The sequence below is a fragment of the Camarhynchus parvulus genome, chromosome 1A (genome assembly GCF_901933205.1).
Source record: "Camarhynchus parvulus chromosome 1A, STF_HiC, whole genome shotgun sequence".
Classification (NCBI taxonomy): Eukaryota; Metazoa; Chordata; class Aves; order Passeriformes; family Thraupidae; genus Camarhynchus; species Camarhynchus parvulus.
Window position 1 is genome coordinate 44,055,186 of NC_044586.1, and position 20,021 is coordinate 44,075,206.

Below are 20,021 nucleotides of genomic sequence, written 5' to 3' on the forward strand. Positions count from 1 at the left end.
TTCCCATCTGCTTAAGAAACTTTTCCGAGACTGCTCTGTCCAGTTCTGCCTTCTATACATCATGATGCAGAAAACAATTTTTTTTTCAATTTTAGTCACATATACAGCAAGACCTCTGCATCTCCCATATATTTTAATTTTATTAAAAATAAGAAGTGAAATAGTCAAACCTGAGATACCATCTCCTCTAGAGAATCTGATGTACCACACTCAGCTGAATAAAGCAAATGCAAATGATATTTCAATAAGGCAGCCTTTGTTGATCTTACAAACAAATCATAGGTTCAGTAGCTCAGGAAAGGGTATGATACTTTACCTTGAATTCATTTTCCTTGTCCTTGGTCCCTTTGTGAAACGGTCTGTCATATCGGAATCGCCAGATGTGATTTACTTTGTAAAAGCTCTTGATATTATCAGGAATGCCATCTCTCTGCAAAACTTCCTGGTTTTCTGGAATTGGTGTCACTGCATAAATCTGCAAATCTATGTGTAAAGAGTTAAGGCTATCCCACTTTATTCAAATTAGCAAAGCATATTGACTCCTGAAGCATTACAGAAGAAAAATTCTTTAAAAAGCGTGCCTCATGAAATGCTTTTATACTATTAATGGTTTGGGAAAGGAACCAGAGATTTTTTTGATTGTTTGAGATTTCTTTGTACTGTTGTGTCAAAAATTTCATCTTTATTTTTTAAATAGAGCTACTTATATGGAATAGTACATAAAGGGATTTAGTTAAATTTATTCTTACATAATATGTCATGCCATGCTAAAATAATGTTGTATTGTAAGAAGGTAAATTACTGTACCTTGAACTGCTACATCATTATCACAGTGGTGATAGTTCTGTAGGTATTTTTAGCTAAAGAAATAATGTCAATAACATGTCAAGGAATTCTTAAATAGAACTAAAATTACACAAGGAACTTCTAAACATAATAGAGCGAACTGGGACAAAATGCAGGGAAATTCTCACCTAACATTTATTTCAGTGGAGGCACCGTGTGATCGATATTGGCTATAGGTGTACCTACATTTTTTAAAAGCATGGAAAATGTAAGTGCAGAGTATGGCTTTGTGATTATGTGGATACACTGTGCTTCTGCCTGAAAGATGGTCTCATCTGGCTGATTAGCATGTTGCATAGCAATGGCATGTGGGAACTCATTCAACATTCGCTGCTGGAAGGCCTCCAGCCTTTCATAGTCATGTCCTCGGCAAACAAATTCCTTATTCTGAGCGGAATAAGAAAACAAAAAGCAAGAGCAAGTTGCATGAAAATAAGTGGGATCCAAACACACACTCTTAAATATTGATTTTCCAGGCAACTTTTGCATCATTTAAAGAAAGGAAAAAAGAAAAGAAACAAAAGGCAAGAATAAAAATAAGGAAGGTAGAAAGAACAGGTTACTTAGAAGAAGGACATTTTATCACATAAATTGTGTTTTATTCAAAAGTCTGGAAAAATGTAATAATTACACTTCAAAATTTAATAAAAATCTGAAGGGAGAAATTTTTCTTAGTGGATCAAAGTACGCAATTAACATGATATATCAGACTGTATAAAATATGAAACAGAAATATAACCCAACAAACAGTTAAGACAATGAAATGGGTTCGAAGTCAATTCCATGAGGAACTAAGAAACTTTGTTCTGATGTTATATAATTCTGAAGAAAAACATTGCCTAACAAAATTATAAAGGCATTCAATTTGCCTTACCCTGTAAATGTTGATCAATTATCAGCCTGGAAAATTAAAATGATCCAGATTTTACAACACAAAGTAAAAGAATGCTCCTGGCATTGAATTCTGAGAATTGAGACTTTCATGGGAATTGCTACAAAAAAACCCCTGTAACCATATTATTGTTCGACTAAAAATTAAAATGCGAAAGCTTTATTATGAAGTTTAGACTTTATTTCTTCTAAAGCAAACACAGCCAGATTTACAAACTGCTTCGCCGTAAAAAATTTAAATCAAATGTATTATATCTGTTGTTGTTGGTGTTGCAACTATAAATATGTGCTGTGTATGTTTAACTTGAAAAATTCATAAGATGCATAAGCAGTGAAAGACCTAAGGTTTGAAAGTACTGTACTGTTGTGCAACTCTTTCCATTACTTTCACTCCATCAGTTAAACTCTTTCTGAATAATATTTTCAAATTGGTTTATACAGAACTTATATTCAGATGAATATTAGGTAATCTCAAGAAGTATCTTTCCATCAGACTCTTTTTGAGCATTACTTTTAAAAGGCAGAGTTTCATGCTATATTTGCCAGTTAGAAATAGTCATTTTCCTCACCACTAAGACTAATCAGGCTTTTTAGGCCTCCACCCCATAGGAGGCTTCTTCATCACTTATTTTAATTACCACAGGAAGAGGAACTTGGATTATGATTGCAGCTGCTCCATGAATAAGATTAATTCTGTTCTCTTCCCAAGGTGACAGTCAATGCAGCTAAACTACTGCAGACTGTGGAAGAGGGGGACAGTGTAAACACCACTAACATTTTCAAGGGCATTTCAGTAACTCCAGAATTCTGGATTAATGATCAAGATTATTAACCTTATTATTTGTCAGTTTTTGTGTATTAATAATCAATGAAATTCAGCATGTGGAATTTCTAAGTCTAATTTAGAAATTTCTAATTTCTAATTAAAAAAAAAGGAACTTGGGAATGTAATTGCTTAAATGCTAAATTGCTGATTGTCCCACCACCAATGGATACTACTTCTGACAGACTTTGCCTGAGTACCCACCAGCAGGAACAGAACAGGAGAAAGGGAAAAACTACCATGAACCATTGGTCTGTGGAACAGTGTAGGTGCATGGTTTCCAATAAAAACATGACTATTGTGTTTCTGTGTGACTCTAGGAGTCTAGAATTTGTCTTTTCATTAGTCAGGAACTTTTCTTAACCACAAAACATGAACATAAAGAATTTCTCACAGGATAAGAACTTGCATATGGTATGAACAAATTTTAACACAGTGAAAGTGATTATGAATGACAGCATTACTCCATTCTGTTTATTTTCATTTCACTTACCCTCAAGAAGAATGGGAACTTTTTCCCATAGAAACCAACTCTGAAAAATTCTGGCTCCAAGCGCTGTTGATCCATAATTTTGTCATACAGAGATGCTTCCATCATCTGTGTGAGATTGAGAAGAAATGCAATTAGTCTTTCTTGAAAGTGTATTTTTACTATAAACTATCACAAAACGGAACATCTTTCACCTCTGGAGTAACTGAATTGCAATAAATCTCTGAGCAACAGCTAGAACATCCAGAAGTTTCTGAATGCATCACATTAAGTAATTATACCTCTTAGGGATCTGAAGGTTTCCAAGAATTAAAAAATAAATCCTTTAAAATATGAAGTACTAATATTAAAGGGGTAAAATAGAAAGACAGTTTGAAACATATGACCCAGTAATCTGCTAATCACCCAAACACATTGCAGTAATGTGGTCAGTTAAATCAGCAAAGTCTAATTTCCATATTCAAGGCAATTGTGTCCAAATCACACCAGATTCCAATGATTTAAGCATCAAATATGAGCTCCTTTAAAATGCCCCAATAGCAATTTGCATAATGTTTGATCAATACATCTGGTTTTTATTTCACTCATAACACTGACACAAGGGGAATTTAATACCCAAGTTCCCTTTTTGTGATGATATTTTCAGCAAAGTTTTCAATACTGTGGAAAAAGCCAAACACAGTCTTAGCCCTATTTCAGGTATCACAGACAGTTATTTAGTATGCATATGATATCAATAGCTGCCTAATTATACTGCTATGAGAAATCCCCACACCTCCGTTTTTGGATTAACATTGGTGGCAAAGATACAGCAAAAGAATATTTCAAACACAAAACACATTCAGTACAATTAATTAAACATGCATAAATTAATCATTTTATTCACATGATGATAGTCATTTCCTTTTGCTTATAGGATTCTGCCATTGACATATCAAAATATATATGGAATAAGAAGATAATGGAGAGTCCTGCCACATTGCATAATTTTGCATAATGTTGTTAAGCAGCTCTGAATTAAAGGGACTTCACTCAGTCCTAGCAGCAAGCATGCTATATATACAGGGAATTTAAAAGGCAAGTTGTAATACAAAATTGAATCCATCAGAAGGAGGTAGGAAAAGAAGACTCAATAATTTTTAAAAAACACTATCTGAATGAATGAGAAACAATGTCTAGAGTTCTAAAATGAAAGAAGCAACAAGAAGACTGTACCAAGAAACATTCATTTTTACTATGTATTATTAAACAGACCATTTTTAAGCAGCAAATTTAAAAAAAAATGTGTGCTTTGCCTGTGGCTTTGCTTGCAATTACAACTGCAAAGTCATGCTGCTGCTCCTACTGAAGGACTACACACAGCACATTTCCTGGAACAACTGTAGGAAACTAATGAAAGTAAGTTTGTATTGTTATTTTTCTGCATAAGCATGCACAAAAAAAGGATGCTGTACAGGTACAAATATTGTAAGAACATTAATTCTATAATAAAATAAAGCAACCTGGTCTAGTGGAAGGTGTCGAGTAGGAATTAGATCATCTTTAAGGCTTCCAACCCAACCTGCTCTATGAAGACAGGATTTTCTCGTTTTTCTTCAAAAAGCTCACACTCCTTTTTTATAATCCTTATTGTAGAAAAGATGCCTCAGGGTAAAAAATAAGAGTGCAAACCAAACCTAAGGACCATTCTGTGGTAAATTTAATTTCCTCAGTAATATTTTATAACCTAAATTAAAAAGCATTTGGATTCCTGATTGATGAAAAGTGTTCAAGTACATTACCCTCATCTTGCTGAGGTTTCTGTAGTCATAGTAGTTCTCATATTGTTCTGCAATTTTCCTGCATAAGATAATGCCATTTTCCCAACACTGCAAGCAAATAAAAGGTGCTCAGTAATTCAATGAAACTGTTTGACAATCTGTGATTTATTAGTGGTCTGTTCTATCTATACTAAGCCTTGTCACTACTGAAAATATTTGAACGCACTGTCCCCTAAACACGCTAATAGCTTCTGAGTAATACTGATGAAATCTTTGAAGAATTAAAAATATATTTAGAGACTTATTTAATTAATTATTCTTTTTGCACTATGCACAAAATGTAAGTCATTGCAAGAGTGATGGACGACTCTTTTGACACTACATGAGATGGATTCAACACAGTACGATTTTTACATTTTAAAATTGTACTTTTAATACATCTACCCTAATTTTTTTAGGTTGTACAATACTTCATTGCACCACGTAAGTTAAACTATATATTATAATTACAGAATTGTCTGAAAAACATGACGATCAACATCCATTTGATTACATTTATTAGCCTTACATGAATTTTACACTAGCTACAGAAAATTGTAATGCATTGCATGTTTGTCAGTAAGATGAATCAGAGCACTATGTGTATATAAAATTTTAGACTGCAGGATAATTACACGTGCTTAATTCAGAATAGGCATTTGTAGTAATGACAATGAACTGTGATTCCCCCAAACAAAATAATTTTTAGTTTTTAAAAGACACAACATGGTATTGTAAGGTGTAAACATAGCCCTTACAATCCTCACTTGGTCACTGAGTGAATTCCATTGGCTTTATAAGGCTCATTTTCACCACCTTTAAAATGGGGGGAAATGATACCACCTTTTACAAAGCGCTCTGGCAGTTACAAAGCCAAGTGCTATGCACATAAAAATTATTCTTATATGTAAGTGGGGGATTTCTAGGATACCACCACAGGATTAGAAGAAACGTACTGCATCGCTAAGTAACTGCTTAATCAAGCAAGGACAAATACTTCACCTCAATACAAGAAAAGAGTACAACCCTGGAACTAACATCCTAAACGGAATAAACTACCCTTCCCAGATCCACTCAGTAAAACAGGACTATTTTACCTTTCCCCTATCAAAGTTTTGAATGATGGTCAGATGGAGGCACTCCTTGCGTTGCCACTCTGTTTGCATGGGGTAGTTGAGAAATTCCCTGAGCGGCCGGTCAGACCACTCCAGCAGCTCGTCGTACAGCAGGAGAGTGTAGGCAGCCTCTGCAAGACAAATCACAGCATGGCCCTTACCAACAACAAACACATAAAACAGACAAACAAAGTACACAGAGATGTGAATGCTTTTCTTGAGAGGCACCTTTCTAATGGGTAGTTGATTTATTTTGAGTATTAGGCAGATGGTAGTGGTGGTTTTGGACGGAGTTACTATTACAGCTATAACAAAAATAGCCTAAAATTTTCATACACTATTTAAAGTGGAGTCACTGGGACACTTCTTCTGGAGTCTCAAAATACAAAGGAGACAGAAATTAAGTAACCATTTCCTGCTTAGCCCCAGTCTTCCCTACTGCTGAGGAGAAACCCTCAATGACTCTGCTGTCTGAAAGGAGGAACAAGGACTGGAGGATGAGGAACATCAGTAGTGAAAGAGGAAAGACAACAAGACTGTGGACACAGTCCAAAAGAGAGGGCTGGGAGGAAAACAGGGAGGCAGATGTGTGCTTAATACAATCCACTCCTTCCACAGAGAAATAAATTCCTGATAGCTGAGCCTTACCAGCTGGCCATAACAAGAAATTTAAAAGTGCAATGTTTTTCTCTTTTTAATTTTAAAAATTTTATTTAGTTTTTGGTTTGGCAGGAATCAAACTGGTTGTTGGTCTCTACTCAGAGAGCTGTTTAGTAATCTTTACATTAATCAGTATAAATTATCAGGAAATATAAAAACTATTATTTTTTTTTACTTTGATTTCAGGAATTCCTCAGAAACAGTACACTTCTATAATATAAAATTAATCTTTTTATTGGAAAGTCAGACTTCGGCAAATTACAAAACACCAGAATTACTACTGGCTACAACAATTCAATTTGTCTAACTGAGCATATGTATTATTGATTTCCAAGCTGATATTCACAGTTAATGTTGCCACTCACAGGACCACTTTGCATGAGTGAGTCAGCACAAAGATGGGTCATATTCTGGAGATGTACTTCATTGGAGAAAGTAGTTCCCTACTGGACTTAATTTATTGCAGATTTTATAGGTTGTACATAAGGCAAAAAAATAACAGTAAAGTACTAAAGTTCATTTTGTGCTAAGCTAAGTTTGCCCCAGACAGCTATATCCTACTTCTGCCTCTGCCATACGAGCTCCCATAAGACAGGAGACTGAAGCCAAATTTTACAGTATTTTTTCTAGCAACAGTGTTCCTCTACACATCCAACTGAGAACCTGTGGATGAAAAAACATCACTGCAGCAGATAATTGTGTGAGAGAGTGCCTTGAAACCCAGTGTTGCAAAATGCTAAGTGTGCTGCAAACTGGTGCTGTGCTGTGATACACCCATGCAAGGAAAACCAGCTTGAGTTCCACAGACAACCTTAATTCTGGCATCACAGCAGCTCTCAGGCTGCTTGACTGGTAACCACCTTTGTCATAGCTTCAAGCTACATTTTGGTACTCAAGACATGAAGCACATCTATATAACAATTTTAAAAATCCATGAAGCTGATAATAAATTATTCAAAATCATAAGGAAGCAAAAGATAGCAGAACATAAGTAGCTGCTCAGGATAGCTCACTGTGACCTTTCCTTTCTAAACTTGGTATCTAAGTCCTTAACAAAATTTTACCTGCCATAACAATGTAGTTTTCTTAAGTTATAATGAATTTATACAGAAGGTTTATAAAATAAGAATGACCATACTGGATTATAAGTCTGAAGGTTTCCTCCACCCAGTATGTCTGGCAGTGGCCAACACAACAAATAAAATACTGATACCTCAGGGAGAGGTCTGTAACTACTGACTTGCATCAAAGCACTAAGGAAAGATAAATGATGTGGAAAATTCAATTTATACAGGAAATATTCAAAACACTAGATATCTCTAAGGTGGATAGGTAAAAAGTCTCATTACAGTTGTTAGGTGACTAAGGGGATGCAAGGAATCAGTGCATTTATGTGATTCAGCCTCAAAAGAGGTACATTTATAGCTGTAACTGAGTGCTGTGTAAAGAAAGATTTGAAATAATGTTTTGTATAAAAATTACTTTTTTTTTAACAGAGCATTTTTAGAAAAAATCCAGTAAATCATACCATGGAAATGAGAGAAAAACCATTTCATCCCTAGGTTGAAACGATGCCATTTAGCAAACTAATGCTGCAACATGTGGGAACACTGCTGAAGTACCAAGCTTATTTTGCTAATCCCAAATTCTCTAGACCAGCTGATTTACAAAAGTCTATATTGTCTCTCATAAGGCAAGGCAATGGACTACACAAGTCTGTTTTCCAATTTTGGGTGTGAGACAAGTCTTATTAGGGCTCTTACAGCAAAAAACTAAAAATAATAATAAATTTTAAAAAAGGGAAGCAGTGAAATCTACCGCAGCAAAGAATGCAAAAATCACACAGATTGATAACAAACATATGGGAAATACAACAAAGTCCTGGAAATAAATTTTGAGCAAAATACTGTTTAAAATCAGAATGGATGGCAAAACAATTGCCATCCAATTGCCTAAAAAAATTAGGTTCATATCACAGTTGAAGGTAAACTGGACACATAATAATACCCAGTGCAAAAAGGAAACTCAATACTGCTCAAAGAGTTACTAAGATCTACTATGCAAAATAATAGCTTTATACAAAAGCCAGCTGTAGCAAAGAGACTTCTTAATAACCAAAATTCTCTTGTGACTCACTATTGCCAGGTCACATGAGGAAACTAAAATCTCCCCTTAACATATCCTGCTATCTAGTCCTCATTTAAATCCATGAACTGCAAAGGGAGTGTGGAAATTCCAAGTGAACAATCTTTCTTTTGGACAGCAGAAAAGCATAAGGAAAGTTGCTGTGACACCAGGTACCTGTAAGCTGTTTACTGGAGACCCCCAGCCAACTAACCCGCTTCTAAGAAAAATCAAAATCTAGAAATTTTGAACATATGCAAGTGCAAAGACTGGGGAAAAGCTGGAGGTATTAAAAGGTCAGTAAAATATTCTGGCAAAGATAATGTGATTTAAAAGGATACTGATTTTATCTTCTTCAGCACTCACTGATGGCATGCAGTTCCCCAAATGAAATGTGTATTTAGCTGTATAAACAACAGCCATGTACAATATCTTCTTATTTCTTCATGTAAAAAATAACCATCCTTGGCACAAAATTAGAGAAATCTTGCACAAGAGTACTGCAAATGTGGTATGTGAAGACTTAGAAAGACATCATGAAATTGCAATACTTGTCACAAGTTTTAGGATATCTACCTCATTATGAGTAAGTTATATGAGTCTTCCTTTCTTTTATTTATTTTTTTAAACCAAAAATGAGGTTCTGAAACAGAGCTGTGTTGAAACACTTCACCAAACAGATAGCCAGGAGCATGAAAAAAAAATGTATAGGCTCAGATACCACTAAATGAACTCATAAAAACTTCTTCCAAACTTTACTCCTTTTGGGCAAAAAATTACCGTATCACACATTTATTGCTAGTGGGTATCAACAGAAGTAATTTACATTCACCATGGCTCAGCAAATAATAGTGCCGTGGGGCTGAAAAAAGCAGTATTTTGAGACATCAATTAGGCAAGGAAACTCAGCTGTTGCCTGGGTTGCTATGTTCTGCACTGAGGATACAGCTTACAGGGTTGCAAAAGACTGCAAACAACAGACCAGTCCTAAATATCTTTTTCTAGTTTGTATTCAGTTACCTGTGAAGTTTTGTGCTTTCAGATGTAGGTCATAGAGCTTATGAATATAGCGAATATACATCTCTTCCTTGTTCAGTTCAGTCTTGTAAAAATTCTGAAATAAAGTTGTATTTTGTAATAAAATGTAGTAGTTAATAAATTGATGATAATGGTTGCAAATAAAAGACTTCAAACATAATCTTCTAGAAATACATGCATAGATTACATTTCTGAACATAAAACTGCCATTTATTGTTACATGGATGAAATTTGGACTGCAATATCATAATTTTTAGTTCAAAACATTCTTTATCTATTTACAAGCCCTAAAGCAAAGTATGAAAAAGTTACAGGGAGAGGAGTGCAAGCTATAGCGCTGTCCACAAGTACTGCCACATTCACAATGGACATGCAGTTTAGGTCCTCCTGCTAGACATACTCCATGGTCAGGATAATCTGCTTTGCTTAATAAAAATTTATAGGCTAGAAAAGTTCAAGCACTGGTTCTCATTAGCAATTAACAATTTCTGTTTTATTATTTAAATCACAATTTTAAACTATGCAGTTTTTCTTCTAGTGTACAGTATTCATATTCTGTGCCACTGTTTACTAAATTGAGTTATTATCAAGGAAAAAGGTGGGAGGAACACTATGAAAACATAAAAAATAAAAACTTTATACAGAAAATATTTTTTAAACTGATTTGAGAAAATTTAGCATTCATTGTCTCTCTGTTGTGCAAGAGTATTAATAATTTCTTTGAAAATTATTAGGATATGAAATCCACCTTAGCCCATATGAGTCATTGAAAATCCCCTTAAAAAGTAATATGGTGTTTTGGGATTTTAAAATATTTTCATTTTCTCTTTATACAAATCTTGGACAGTTTGCTAATAATAGATTAAAACCTCCTTAGGGATGAAAATAATCCAGGTACTTTACAGAATTCAGATCATGCCAGATATTTTGACAGCACGCCAGCTGCTTTATGGCTTCATAGTAAATATCATCCTTATTTAGAGCACTATTTTCCTACTGAAGAAATCCTTTGTTCTCTTATGTATAACTGCTACTTAGAAGTGATCCCAAATTGTTTCACTGACGTCAAAAATGCAGAATTACAAGTCAGCTTATCATGTTTTTTCCCCCTCTGGCTAAAAATACAGCTTTTCAAAAAATTCACCATGAAAATGGAAACTTTCCAAGGTTAACAGAAGTCAACAAACTTGTCAGTGGAAACTGGCCTAGAATCAAAATGCATCTTGTAAACAAAAATGACATCTTTTTCATAATATGGTTTAGCACTGTTGGTTTGTGGTAATAATGATAGCATGACAACAGGAGATCTTGAGCAGCATTTCTGTCTCTTCTACTGGGGAGAGAATAGTCAGCCTGCAGTATTCACAAGATATCCCATACTATATGTTAAAAGAACCAACTTGCATCACTTATTGGAAGAAAAGAAACAAGAGAAATCATGTAGGTTTTGTTTGGGAGAGGAGGAAAGGCATGTTTGTTTCTACAAACTCAGAGACTAATTAAACTTGGAAAGTACTTTGTTAAGTTTATCCAGTAGGAAGAAACTTAAAACTGAATAATGCAGTCTTGGAGACCTTTCAGAACCAAGCTATGAAATGCCAAGGAAGACTATCTCCCTACTGTACCAATCTCAGCCTGGAAAAAATAACCAGTGATAATAAGTGTAGTGTTACTCTGCCAAATTCTACTCAAATTGCAACAAGAAGCAAAGTAAGTCCTATTCCAATGTGCATTTGTTCAACTGAAATTGAAAAGGGAAAGAGAAAGTATTATACAAACCAAAAGGCTAACAGTGCAGCCAATCTTTTTGCCATCCACTTCTCCCATTTTCATGCAGTCCCTAAAGCAGAAAGTAATGAAAGTCAAAAGGAATGCTCTTTATCCTCTTACAGTGAAGCACACCTCAGAAAACAGACATATTTCACTTGGCAAGCTGACTGAAAGGATTGCATTAAGCTGAACAGCTGACCCAAGTAGCTAAGAGATTTCATGCCTCCTTTTGTAGTACATTGAATACCTCAACTGTCAAGAAAGTCAATGTTTTCTTTCTGGCTCTGTGATTACTATGTGACCTTTTTTATGACACAGGGTAAAAAAGTAGCCAGTAGAACCACACTGAAATAAAAGAATAACAGGCAGATATCACCACATAATCACTAAAAGAAATTTAACATAACTTTAAAACATTCTTGCATACATGAGCTAAACAATTTTCCCAAATACTCTCATAACTAACAGCACACCACTGTTTTGAAAGACTGGGAGTCCTAGATGTTGAAATCCAGCTGGTTCCTGAAGAGAAATAGCAGCCACACTTCTAGAAATTAAGAGTTCAGTCTCTTTGTTGATGAAACACCTTTTTTTTCAAGCTATCAGTGATGACAGCAAGTGCAGTACTAGGTCTCACCATGTGTCCCTATGGAATGAGGGAGAAAACCTTACAATTAAGCTCTGGGCAGTGCTACAGTTGGTGGCAATAAGGAGAACTAAGCTGAAATGTGAAGCCTCTACACAGGCTCACAATTGACTGGGAAAATTGCTTTTAGTCTCACACTCCTGAAAGAGAGTACATGCCTCTCATTTCCCTCTTCTTTAATCACATGGTATAGTCAGATGTGAGGTGTTCATCCAGAGATCATGTCTTTGTATACACACTTACTGTGCCAGCTGACACTACAACTAAGCATGATTGACACAGGAATAAGAATTTTACATATTGTGTAAAACAACTGTCAGGTGATTAGTACTGAGCTCTGCGTCTTCAGACAGACTTGAGTCACCAACCTACTGCCAAAAGTTACTACATTCCCTGACAGCAAGCTCAAGCCCACCACTGGATTTTTTACACCATGGGGAGCCTACTTGGTTGTTTTCATCCTGCCAGTTGCATTTTCCTGTTGACTAAGCAGCTGCTGTCAGAGAACCTGAGCACTCACAGTTGCTGTATCCACGTATCCATGTGCAGTCAGCATTGAGCAAGACAACTGTATTTGTTTCCTAATATTTCAAAGATGACAACCCTACCCCTAAATTGTGATAACCACTCACCTGTAGTCCAGGAGCCTCTCCATGAGGCGAGTCACAGTGGCAATTAACGAAACGCCACTTTCCCTCCATGTTTCCCGCTCAATTTTCTTCAGCAGACTGAAAAAAAAAAGTCAGAAAAATATCACTGTTTATTTTTAACTGTCACTATGACAACCTCTCTGCTTTTACCACTACCTTAATACCTTAGCAACACCTTTGACAGTTAGACTTTTTTTTACAAACACCCTCCCAAGAAGTGCAATTTGCAAACAATGTCTTACCTAGGATAAGGACCAAAAAGTGGAATTCTAGTCCAGGAAGCATTGACAAAACAAATGATTTTTATATTAGCTGCATCAGGTTAAAAATATGTCAAATACCTAATTTTCAGAACATATTAATATCTGAAAGACTTAACTCTTCCATAAAATTTTCATATTCAGTTCATGCTGATATGTCACAAAATGAGGAATTTAAAGGTATTCTTAGAAAAGAATATTCATCAGCTTAATATACCTTCTTAATTTTTTAAAAAAAATTTTCTTTTTCTCCTCTCTTCTCTAATACTTCAGTAAGCATGATATTTAAGAATAGAGGAGGGGTTTTAACAAGATGATTACCCCTCTTCACTTAATATTTCTTTCTGAGAACATACTATCATGCACATGTACAATTGTGCATGATAGTAGCCTAAAGTGTCATAAGATTATTTTGTTAAAAACTGTTGTGCCAATGTAAATGCATACTATGCATTGAAGTGGAAAGATTTCAAAATGTCAGTAAAACTGTACAATATAATTGTCTTTATTATTTTTGTTCTTTATATAATTCTGCTACAGGCCTTTGTTTTTCATTGCTTAAGTTTATCAAATATTTATCACTTAGGCATGAATTTCCACATTTTCTCTATAAGAGTGAGAAAGGAAATATTTATCTACAGAGCTGTGTTACTTTTATACTTTGGTGCAGGAGCTCAGGTGGATGACATGTCCATGGAGATATTTCAGCAGCCCCCCTGAAAATGTACTCAGTTATGGTTTATTTAGAAAGCTCTGAAAATTCCCACATCCGTATCCTTAGAGCTTTTAGAGCACCTCTGAACCTTCTGTCTGTCAGCTCCACTGACCTTCATCTACCCTGAGCATGCTCAGTCCTGAAAACCTCCCACACCCAAACCTCAAACCTGTAACAGCGCTCAGGAACTCCTACATGCCAACTGCACTAGCTATACACTCCAGCTCTGCTCCTTACAGCCTCAGGGATGTCACAGATCCAATTCTCCAAGCAAATTTGACCTAAATGAAGCTGTGCTCTGCTGGAACTGAGGAGCAAACACTGATCTTCATCTTGCACCCTTATAAGAATCTTAAACTCGCTTCTTCTCTTAAGGAGGCAGTCAGATGTCTTTCCCTCACAGTCAGAGGCTGACTCTTTTTCATTGCTAGCAGGCAGATGATAAGGCCATCCTTAACCAGAAAATGCTGAAGCACTATGCTGGCACCTCTGTTTTCCATACAGAGTACCTTAATAAATTTTTGAACCCCTTATGTTCCTTCTAATAGAAGCTTTTGTGTCTAGTAAGAAATAAGAGTAGAGCCTGTCACGTTATTGAATCTTGATTACCACAGGGATTTTTCATTTCTACTTTGTTTTAACCTTATGTTAAAAAGGAACATTTCAACCTAGATTCAATAAAATAATTACTGATAGCTCCTCTAGAAAAACAATAGAAGTATGACTTCTCTTTCAAAACAGATTGTTCTTATCTGCATTTGACTTGTGCATTTTCTTTAAAATTGCATTGGCACGTTCATTATAAACACACAATTTGTAATAATGAGTTGAGTTGATACATTCAGAGTACTTATACAAATTGACATCAATGTGGTCAGTTGAAAAAATGAAAGACTTGCCTTCTGAAGCATGCCTCCCTCTCCCCCCAACAGATTTCCAGCACAATGCACAGAACAAACTCAGAATGAAAAAGCTACTCAGATATATTCTGGCTAAATCTAGATAGAATTGATCCTGTTCTTACAGATCCCAAAGCATAGCCAAGATGCTTGACTATTTGTACAAAGCACTAAGGGGGTTAAAAAACAAAGGGAAACTATAAAAATGTTCCTGTCTATCCATGCTAATATAGCCTAACATCTCAACTCACCTGAACAATTATGGTTTGCTTTGTTTGGTTTGGTGGGGGGGAAAGGAGGTATATTTAATTATTTTTAATCTTGGGTACCCCGGGTGATCCAGAATGGTGATCCAGAAGACCAGAGCTCTCCAGGGACAAACAGCAGGCTTAGAACAATGCTCAGGCTAACTCAATCATGTAGTAAATGGATTTTGTATGTCTAAAGCACAGCATTATTCAGACTTTTAGCTCACAGGCAGCTAATCCTAGAGGTGCTTTAAAACATCTGGACGCCTCTTTTAGTGTTCAAAGACCTCGCTATAGCCAGAGGTTCCCTGAACGAGTCATAAAGGGTCTCAAAAGACTCACTCCAGACAGAGTCTAATGGACTGGGCAGTGATGAATTCAGTCATGCATTTGGAGAAGAAATTAAGATGACTGAAGACAGCAGAGGAAAGGTAGCAGTCATCAGTTTTTATATAATAGATTCATGGTTGAAAAAATCACCCAGAAACTGGCAGACCTCAGTTATAAATCCCTGCTCAGCTGAATGTCAGCTACAATTTCTTCAAAGAGAAGCCTCACTGCCAGGCCCCCAGCAGAACCCATTAGTCCAGGTTTTGTGCTTCTGTGGGGCCACCTAACTTACAAATCTTAAATGCCTTGTCTTAGGCCAAACTGAAATACAGCTGCAGAAGTAATAAACTGCCAACATCCATCTGATTCAGAAGAAAGACCTACTTGAATATAAATCCTCGCTTCTGAGGATTTTATTTTAACCACCAAATGTTCAATGAAGTAAAATAATTCTTTTCCCTGTACTAATTAATTCAGTAATTCAATTGCAGTATTACAGTATAAATGTAGATAAGAACAGCTTTCATACCATATTTACAATGGATAGCAATTGCAATATCTAGTTTCTTATGATAACAAAATGTTCACAACTTCATGCTTTGCATTTCCTTCAAACGACATCAGGAGCTAATCAGTGAATGGTCACATTCAAGTCCCTAGAAAGACATTGATTCAAAACAAACAGCAGTCACCTTCCCTCTCCTTTCTCTGTCTTTTTATTTGACATAGGTAATTCCATTGTAGGCAACAAATTCTAAGCACATAATATCTTATCTATCTCCACAGATGCTTATAATTTATCCTTGAAAATAGGTGTTCAAAGGAAAGATGCAGTGATTGTTTCTGGGAAAAAAAGCAGTTAACGGGGGAGTTAAGAGATTTAAATTCATTTCCCAATTCAGGCAAAATAAACAGCACGACAAAACCTGAACGTCTCCCACCCACTGCAGTTCCCAGGCTGTAGGTGTGTGCATCCCCTTGGTTCCCAGTGATAGCTATCAAAAGTAACCACGCCTAATCTAAGAAAGATCAGGTAATATTGTAGCATTTTCTTTCAATGAAGAGTATGAAAACACTGCTTGCTGCTAAACTGTATTACTATTCCAGCTTTTGGGTACCTGCTACATCTCTGCCACTTCAGCCTAAACAAGTCTGTTCTCTTGCACTGTGTAAAGACACGCCAATATTGCTTAGTTTAAATTACCCATGGAAGAAATAAAGAAACCCCAGAATCTCAGGCTAACCAACCCTGTCTCTTGCAGTCAACTCCCCAAACTGCCCATTTGATTTTCACAATTTTTCTTCACATGCCCTAGAATGATATGACATCCTCCATTTCAGAGCATTAGTATCTTCTACAGGCTCTCCTCTTGAGGGGTGGTAATGCATACAGACAATCAAAGTGAAGAAAAAACCTAATCATAAATACTACCTTTTTCATTAGCTGGGAGTGAACTTGAGCACTTACTCTGAAATTTCACAGAGTTTAGTTTTAACTTCTGTTATACCATGACAGAAACCACAAGTATACTGATGCTGTGAGACATTTTGCAATTTAAATTACCATGACTATGTTTTCAGCATTTAGATTTATAATAGGTGGTCAGCATTTTTCACTGTATCATGTTTAACATTCCCCAGTTGAAACCTAACTCAAAACCATAAAAAATTAGGAATTGTATTTGATACCAGTATGCTTTTTTATAGAATTTTAAGTTATTTGAGACATACTGATGTATTTTACATAGGCTTTATTTTATAATTAGAGCTTTTCCTTAAATGACTTAATTTTACAGTTAGAATACTGTATTACTAAAATATTGAAAACATCTTACCTTTTATTATCTTTACTCAGATTAGGAAAATGTCATGAATAATTACAGGAAAGTTCTGCTTAAGCATACTGTACTACTATTCACTATTATTCATTCAATTCCATACTATTCTGCCTAATTTTCACCTTTACTTCTATACATGATAAATATTTTAAAACTCTTTTTTTAACTCAGTACAATTACAGATTAATAAGTGTTTGCTGCTTTCAGACACCAAGACCTGACTCTTGTTCTTTAACCAAAGACAAGAGAGCTAAAATAATACTTAAAGAAGAAAAAATGATTAAGAAACTATATAAACAGGAAAAAAAAAATCATGCATTTAGTAGAACTGAAGAAAACACAGCAGCTTGGAATCCTAAAGAGGAATAATACATCTTCTACTAAAATAAACACATCAGAAATAAGTGAAATCTTTCACAATTGAGCTCTGAGGAACAACAGAGTCCTGTTAGTTATTCTGCACCTGTACTCTGTGACAGTCATTTATTTCAGTCAGTGAAACAATTTATGCACAACTTTAGGGACTTCAACATTATCATTAGTTTTCCCTATTAAATTTAAGTGACATGTCATTTATTAAAAAGCACTAAAAGCTTAGCCAGTAATTTATCCAAAAAATTAGAAAGAAATAATCTTATCAGAATAAACACAATTGTTTACATCAAACAAGAAATCAACAAGTGACATTACTCAGAGGACGACAAGTAGCAATAGAAAATCACTTATTAAATGCTTTGCTGAATTGTCATGCCTTGTTTTCAAAATGCTCCATCTGAGTCTACCTGCACCCAATGCAATCATGAAGCATTTCTTGCTTTTCTGATTTTAAAATTAGTAGGTAGAGAATGTTCTGTGATATAACAGATTTAGCCTTTCCCAATTATAGCTGTATGCAAGAAGTACTGCCAGACTTTACAGATGCTGTACAACACCATGAAACATTTTATTCTTCAGATTTTAAGGAAACAAAAAAAGAAAAAGAAAAAATGAGCATCACAACTGGTTTAAGCATTACTTCTCTACAAAGACATTAGCATCTGATACAACCAACTGAACTCAAGGAATTATAAGATAAACATATTACTCACATACTGTTGAAGAGCTCTCGGTATGTTTCATCACCTTTACCTTCTGACATTAGGCTGTCCAGTTTGTCAATCAGCTTTGCTTCCACCTGCAACATATAAGTGTGGTGTAAACTGCTTCTTTTTCCTTTAATGAGATTAGAGAAAACAGAGGGAAGATATGGTTTTATGTAAGAGACTTTGCTAAATGCATATTTTAGAATTATTGGTCAATCATGTGATGAGTCACTTCATCTCTTTGAAGCTGTTATAATTCCTGAGGTTTGTAGGGCTTTCTTTTTTTTTTTTGTGGTGGTGGTGGTTTTTTTTTTTGGAGGGAGGGAGCTAATTTAAATTGAGCAACGTGACTTTAAAACTACAGGCTGAGTAGCATTTGCTGCTGCTAAGGCAGCTATCTATTTATGGAGTCAGAGGAAAAGCACACAGCCCAAATAAATTGCCTGAATTCTCATTGCAAGGCTGTAAGCACAAGATATTATCTTAGACTGAAGTAAAAATATCATCTTTTCCTACCTGCACCTCATTCTTTATAATTTAATATACATAAATGTCTGCACTGTTCTGAATACTTGGGAGCTCAGACTCTCCCAACACCCTTACCTGCCAGTGTATTTCATTAGAAAGCAAATTTCCTGGACTTACCTATTAGCTATCAAAGAAACTTGCTGGTTAAGAAAATCCAGTGCTGATTCCTTCAATGCATGTTTTTAAGTGCATTGATTATAAAAAAAATATAGAGCTGAAGCTACCCTGTGTATTTATATTTCAAACCTCCTTTTTATCAGTAATATATTACAAATCACAAGTCCAGGGGAGAAACCAAGCTGTTGTAATTATTTTCTTACAGAATAAATCTATTACAATTTACATTTAAAACCAAGCTTAAAAGCCAGAGTAGCAGAACACGTCGATTTTCTTCCTTCTCACTCTCTATTAACATTTCTATTGTAATGTTTAACAATAAGCTTATATATTGATAGTGAAAAGCTACCTACTTACATCACCTGCACTACTCTTGTTTTTAATAGTTTGGTTTGTGTTTTAGATGCAACTCCCACCCTAAGCATTACGATTGCCTGGGAGTAATTAAAATACTTCTACTTTCCTTCATTTTGAAGCAGCAGGAAGGAGGGCACTGAGGATGGTTTGAGGCAGTCTGAAAGAACTGAGTGGGAGCTGAGGGAGCAGATGGCATTCTTGGTCGTTCCTTCCTAGCCCATTAAGAATGTGTTTGAGCAACAAGAATACTTGGATCTCTACTGAAGAACATCTGGTCTTTTTCCATAGTAACCAAAAGGGAAGCGGATTGAATCCTATCTAACCAGCAGTCTGTACCACTGTAAAGCAGAGGTGAAAATCCACCACAACAACCTTGTGGAAAACAGCTCAAGTTTTGTTCTTCACTTCAGCAGGCCATGGATTTTATTCCTCATCTCACATAACTAATATGACAGTATTAACCGGTGAATCTTACTAACCCTGCAAAGAGAAAAAAGGGAAAGCCCTTGTAGGTATCTTCTCCACCCTGAACCACCAATGGAACTCCAGGTTCAAGTCTGCTAGGACTGTATGAAGTGCTTTATATTCAGTCCTGTTTTATAAAGAGCTTCACACAAAGTACCTGTTTAAAGTTGCCACTTCGCCTTTGCTCCCAATCCATCATGTCATGGAAAATAGGAATCATTACGTTCCTCAGGTCTGGCTGAGGGATCAAGGTCACTTCCAGGAAAGGGCCGATCAATGCTGGAATAAAGTGAAGCTTGTGTTCCCCTAAAAAGAAAATTAACATAAACT

At 35.6% G+C, this 20,021-nt stretch overlaps 1 protein-coding gene across 5 annotated transcripts in view; it reads right to left on the reverse strand.

Moving 5' to 3' along the window:
• The window catches only part of DOCK4 (dedicator of cytokinesis 4), a 226,165-nt gene that overhangs the window by 22,191 nt on the left and 183,953 nt on the right, over nucleotides 1-20,021 (reverse strand). For 3 of the 5 annotated variants that reach the window (XM_030959364.1, XM_030959366.1, XM_030959368.1), the window contains 11 exons: nucleotides 19,849-19,997; nucleotides 18,231-18,316; nucleotides 13,095-13,121; nucleotides 12,835-12,930; nucleotides 11,566-11,626; nucleotides 9,769-9,862; nucleotides 5,947-6,095; nucleotides 4,832-4,918; nucleotides 3,054-3,158; nucleotides 1,092-1,233; nucleotides 317-483 (listed from right to left, as the gene is read on the reverse strand). In XM_030959364.1, the coding sequence (XP_030815224.1) occupies nucleotides 317-483; nucleotides 1,092-1,233; nucleotides 3,054-3,158; nucleotides 4,832-4,918; nucleotides 5,947-6,095; nucleotides 9,769-9,862; nucleotides 11,566-11,626; nucleotides 12,835-12,930; nucleotides 13,095-13,121; nucleotides 18,231-18,316; nucleotides 19,849-19,997 (1,163 nt within the window). The remainder of the gene's footprint in view (nucleotides 1-316; nucleotides 484-1,091; nucleotides 1,234-3,053; nucleotides 3,159-4,831; nucleotides 4,919-5,946; nucleotides 6,096-9,768; nucleotides 9,863-11,565; nucleotides 11,627-12,834; nucleotides 12,931-13,094; nucleotides 13,122-18,230; nucleotides 18,317-19,848; nucleotides 19,998-20,021) is intronic. The other 2 variants (XM_030959365.1, XM_030959367.1) reach the window with 1 other exon arrangement.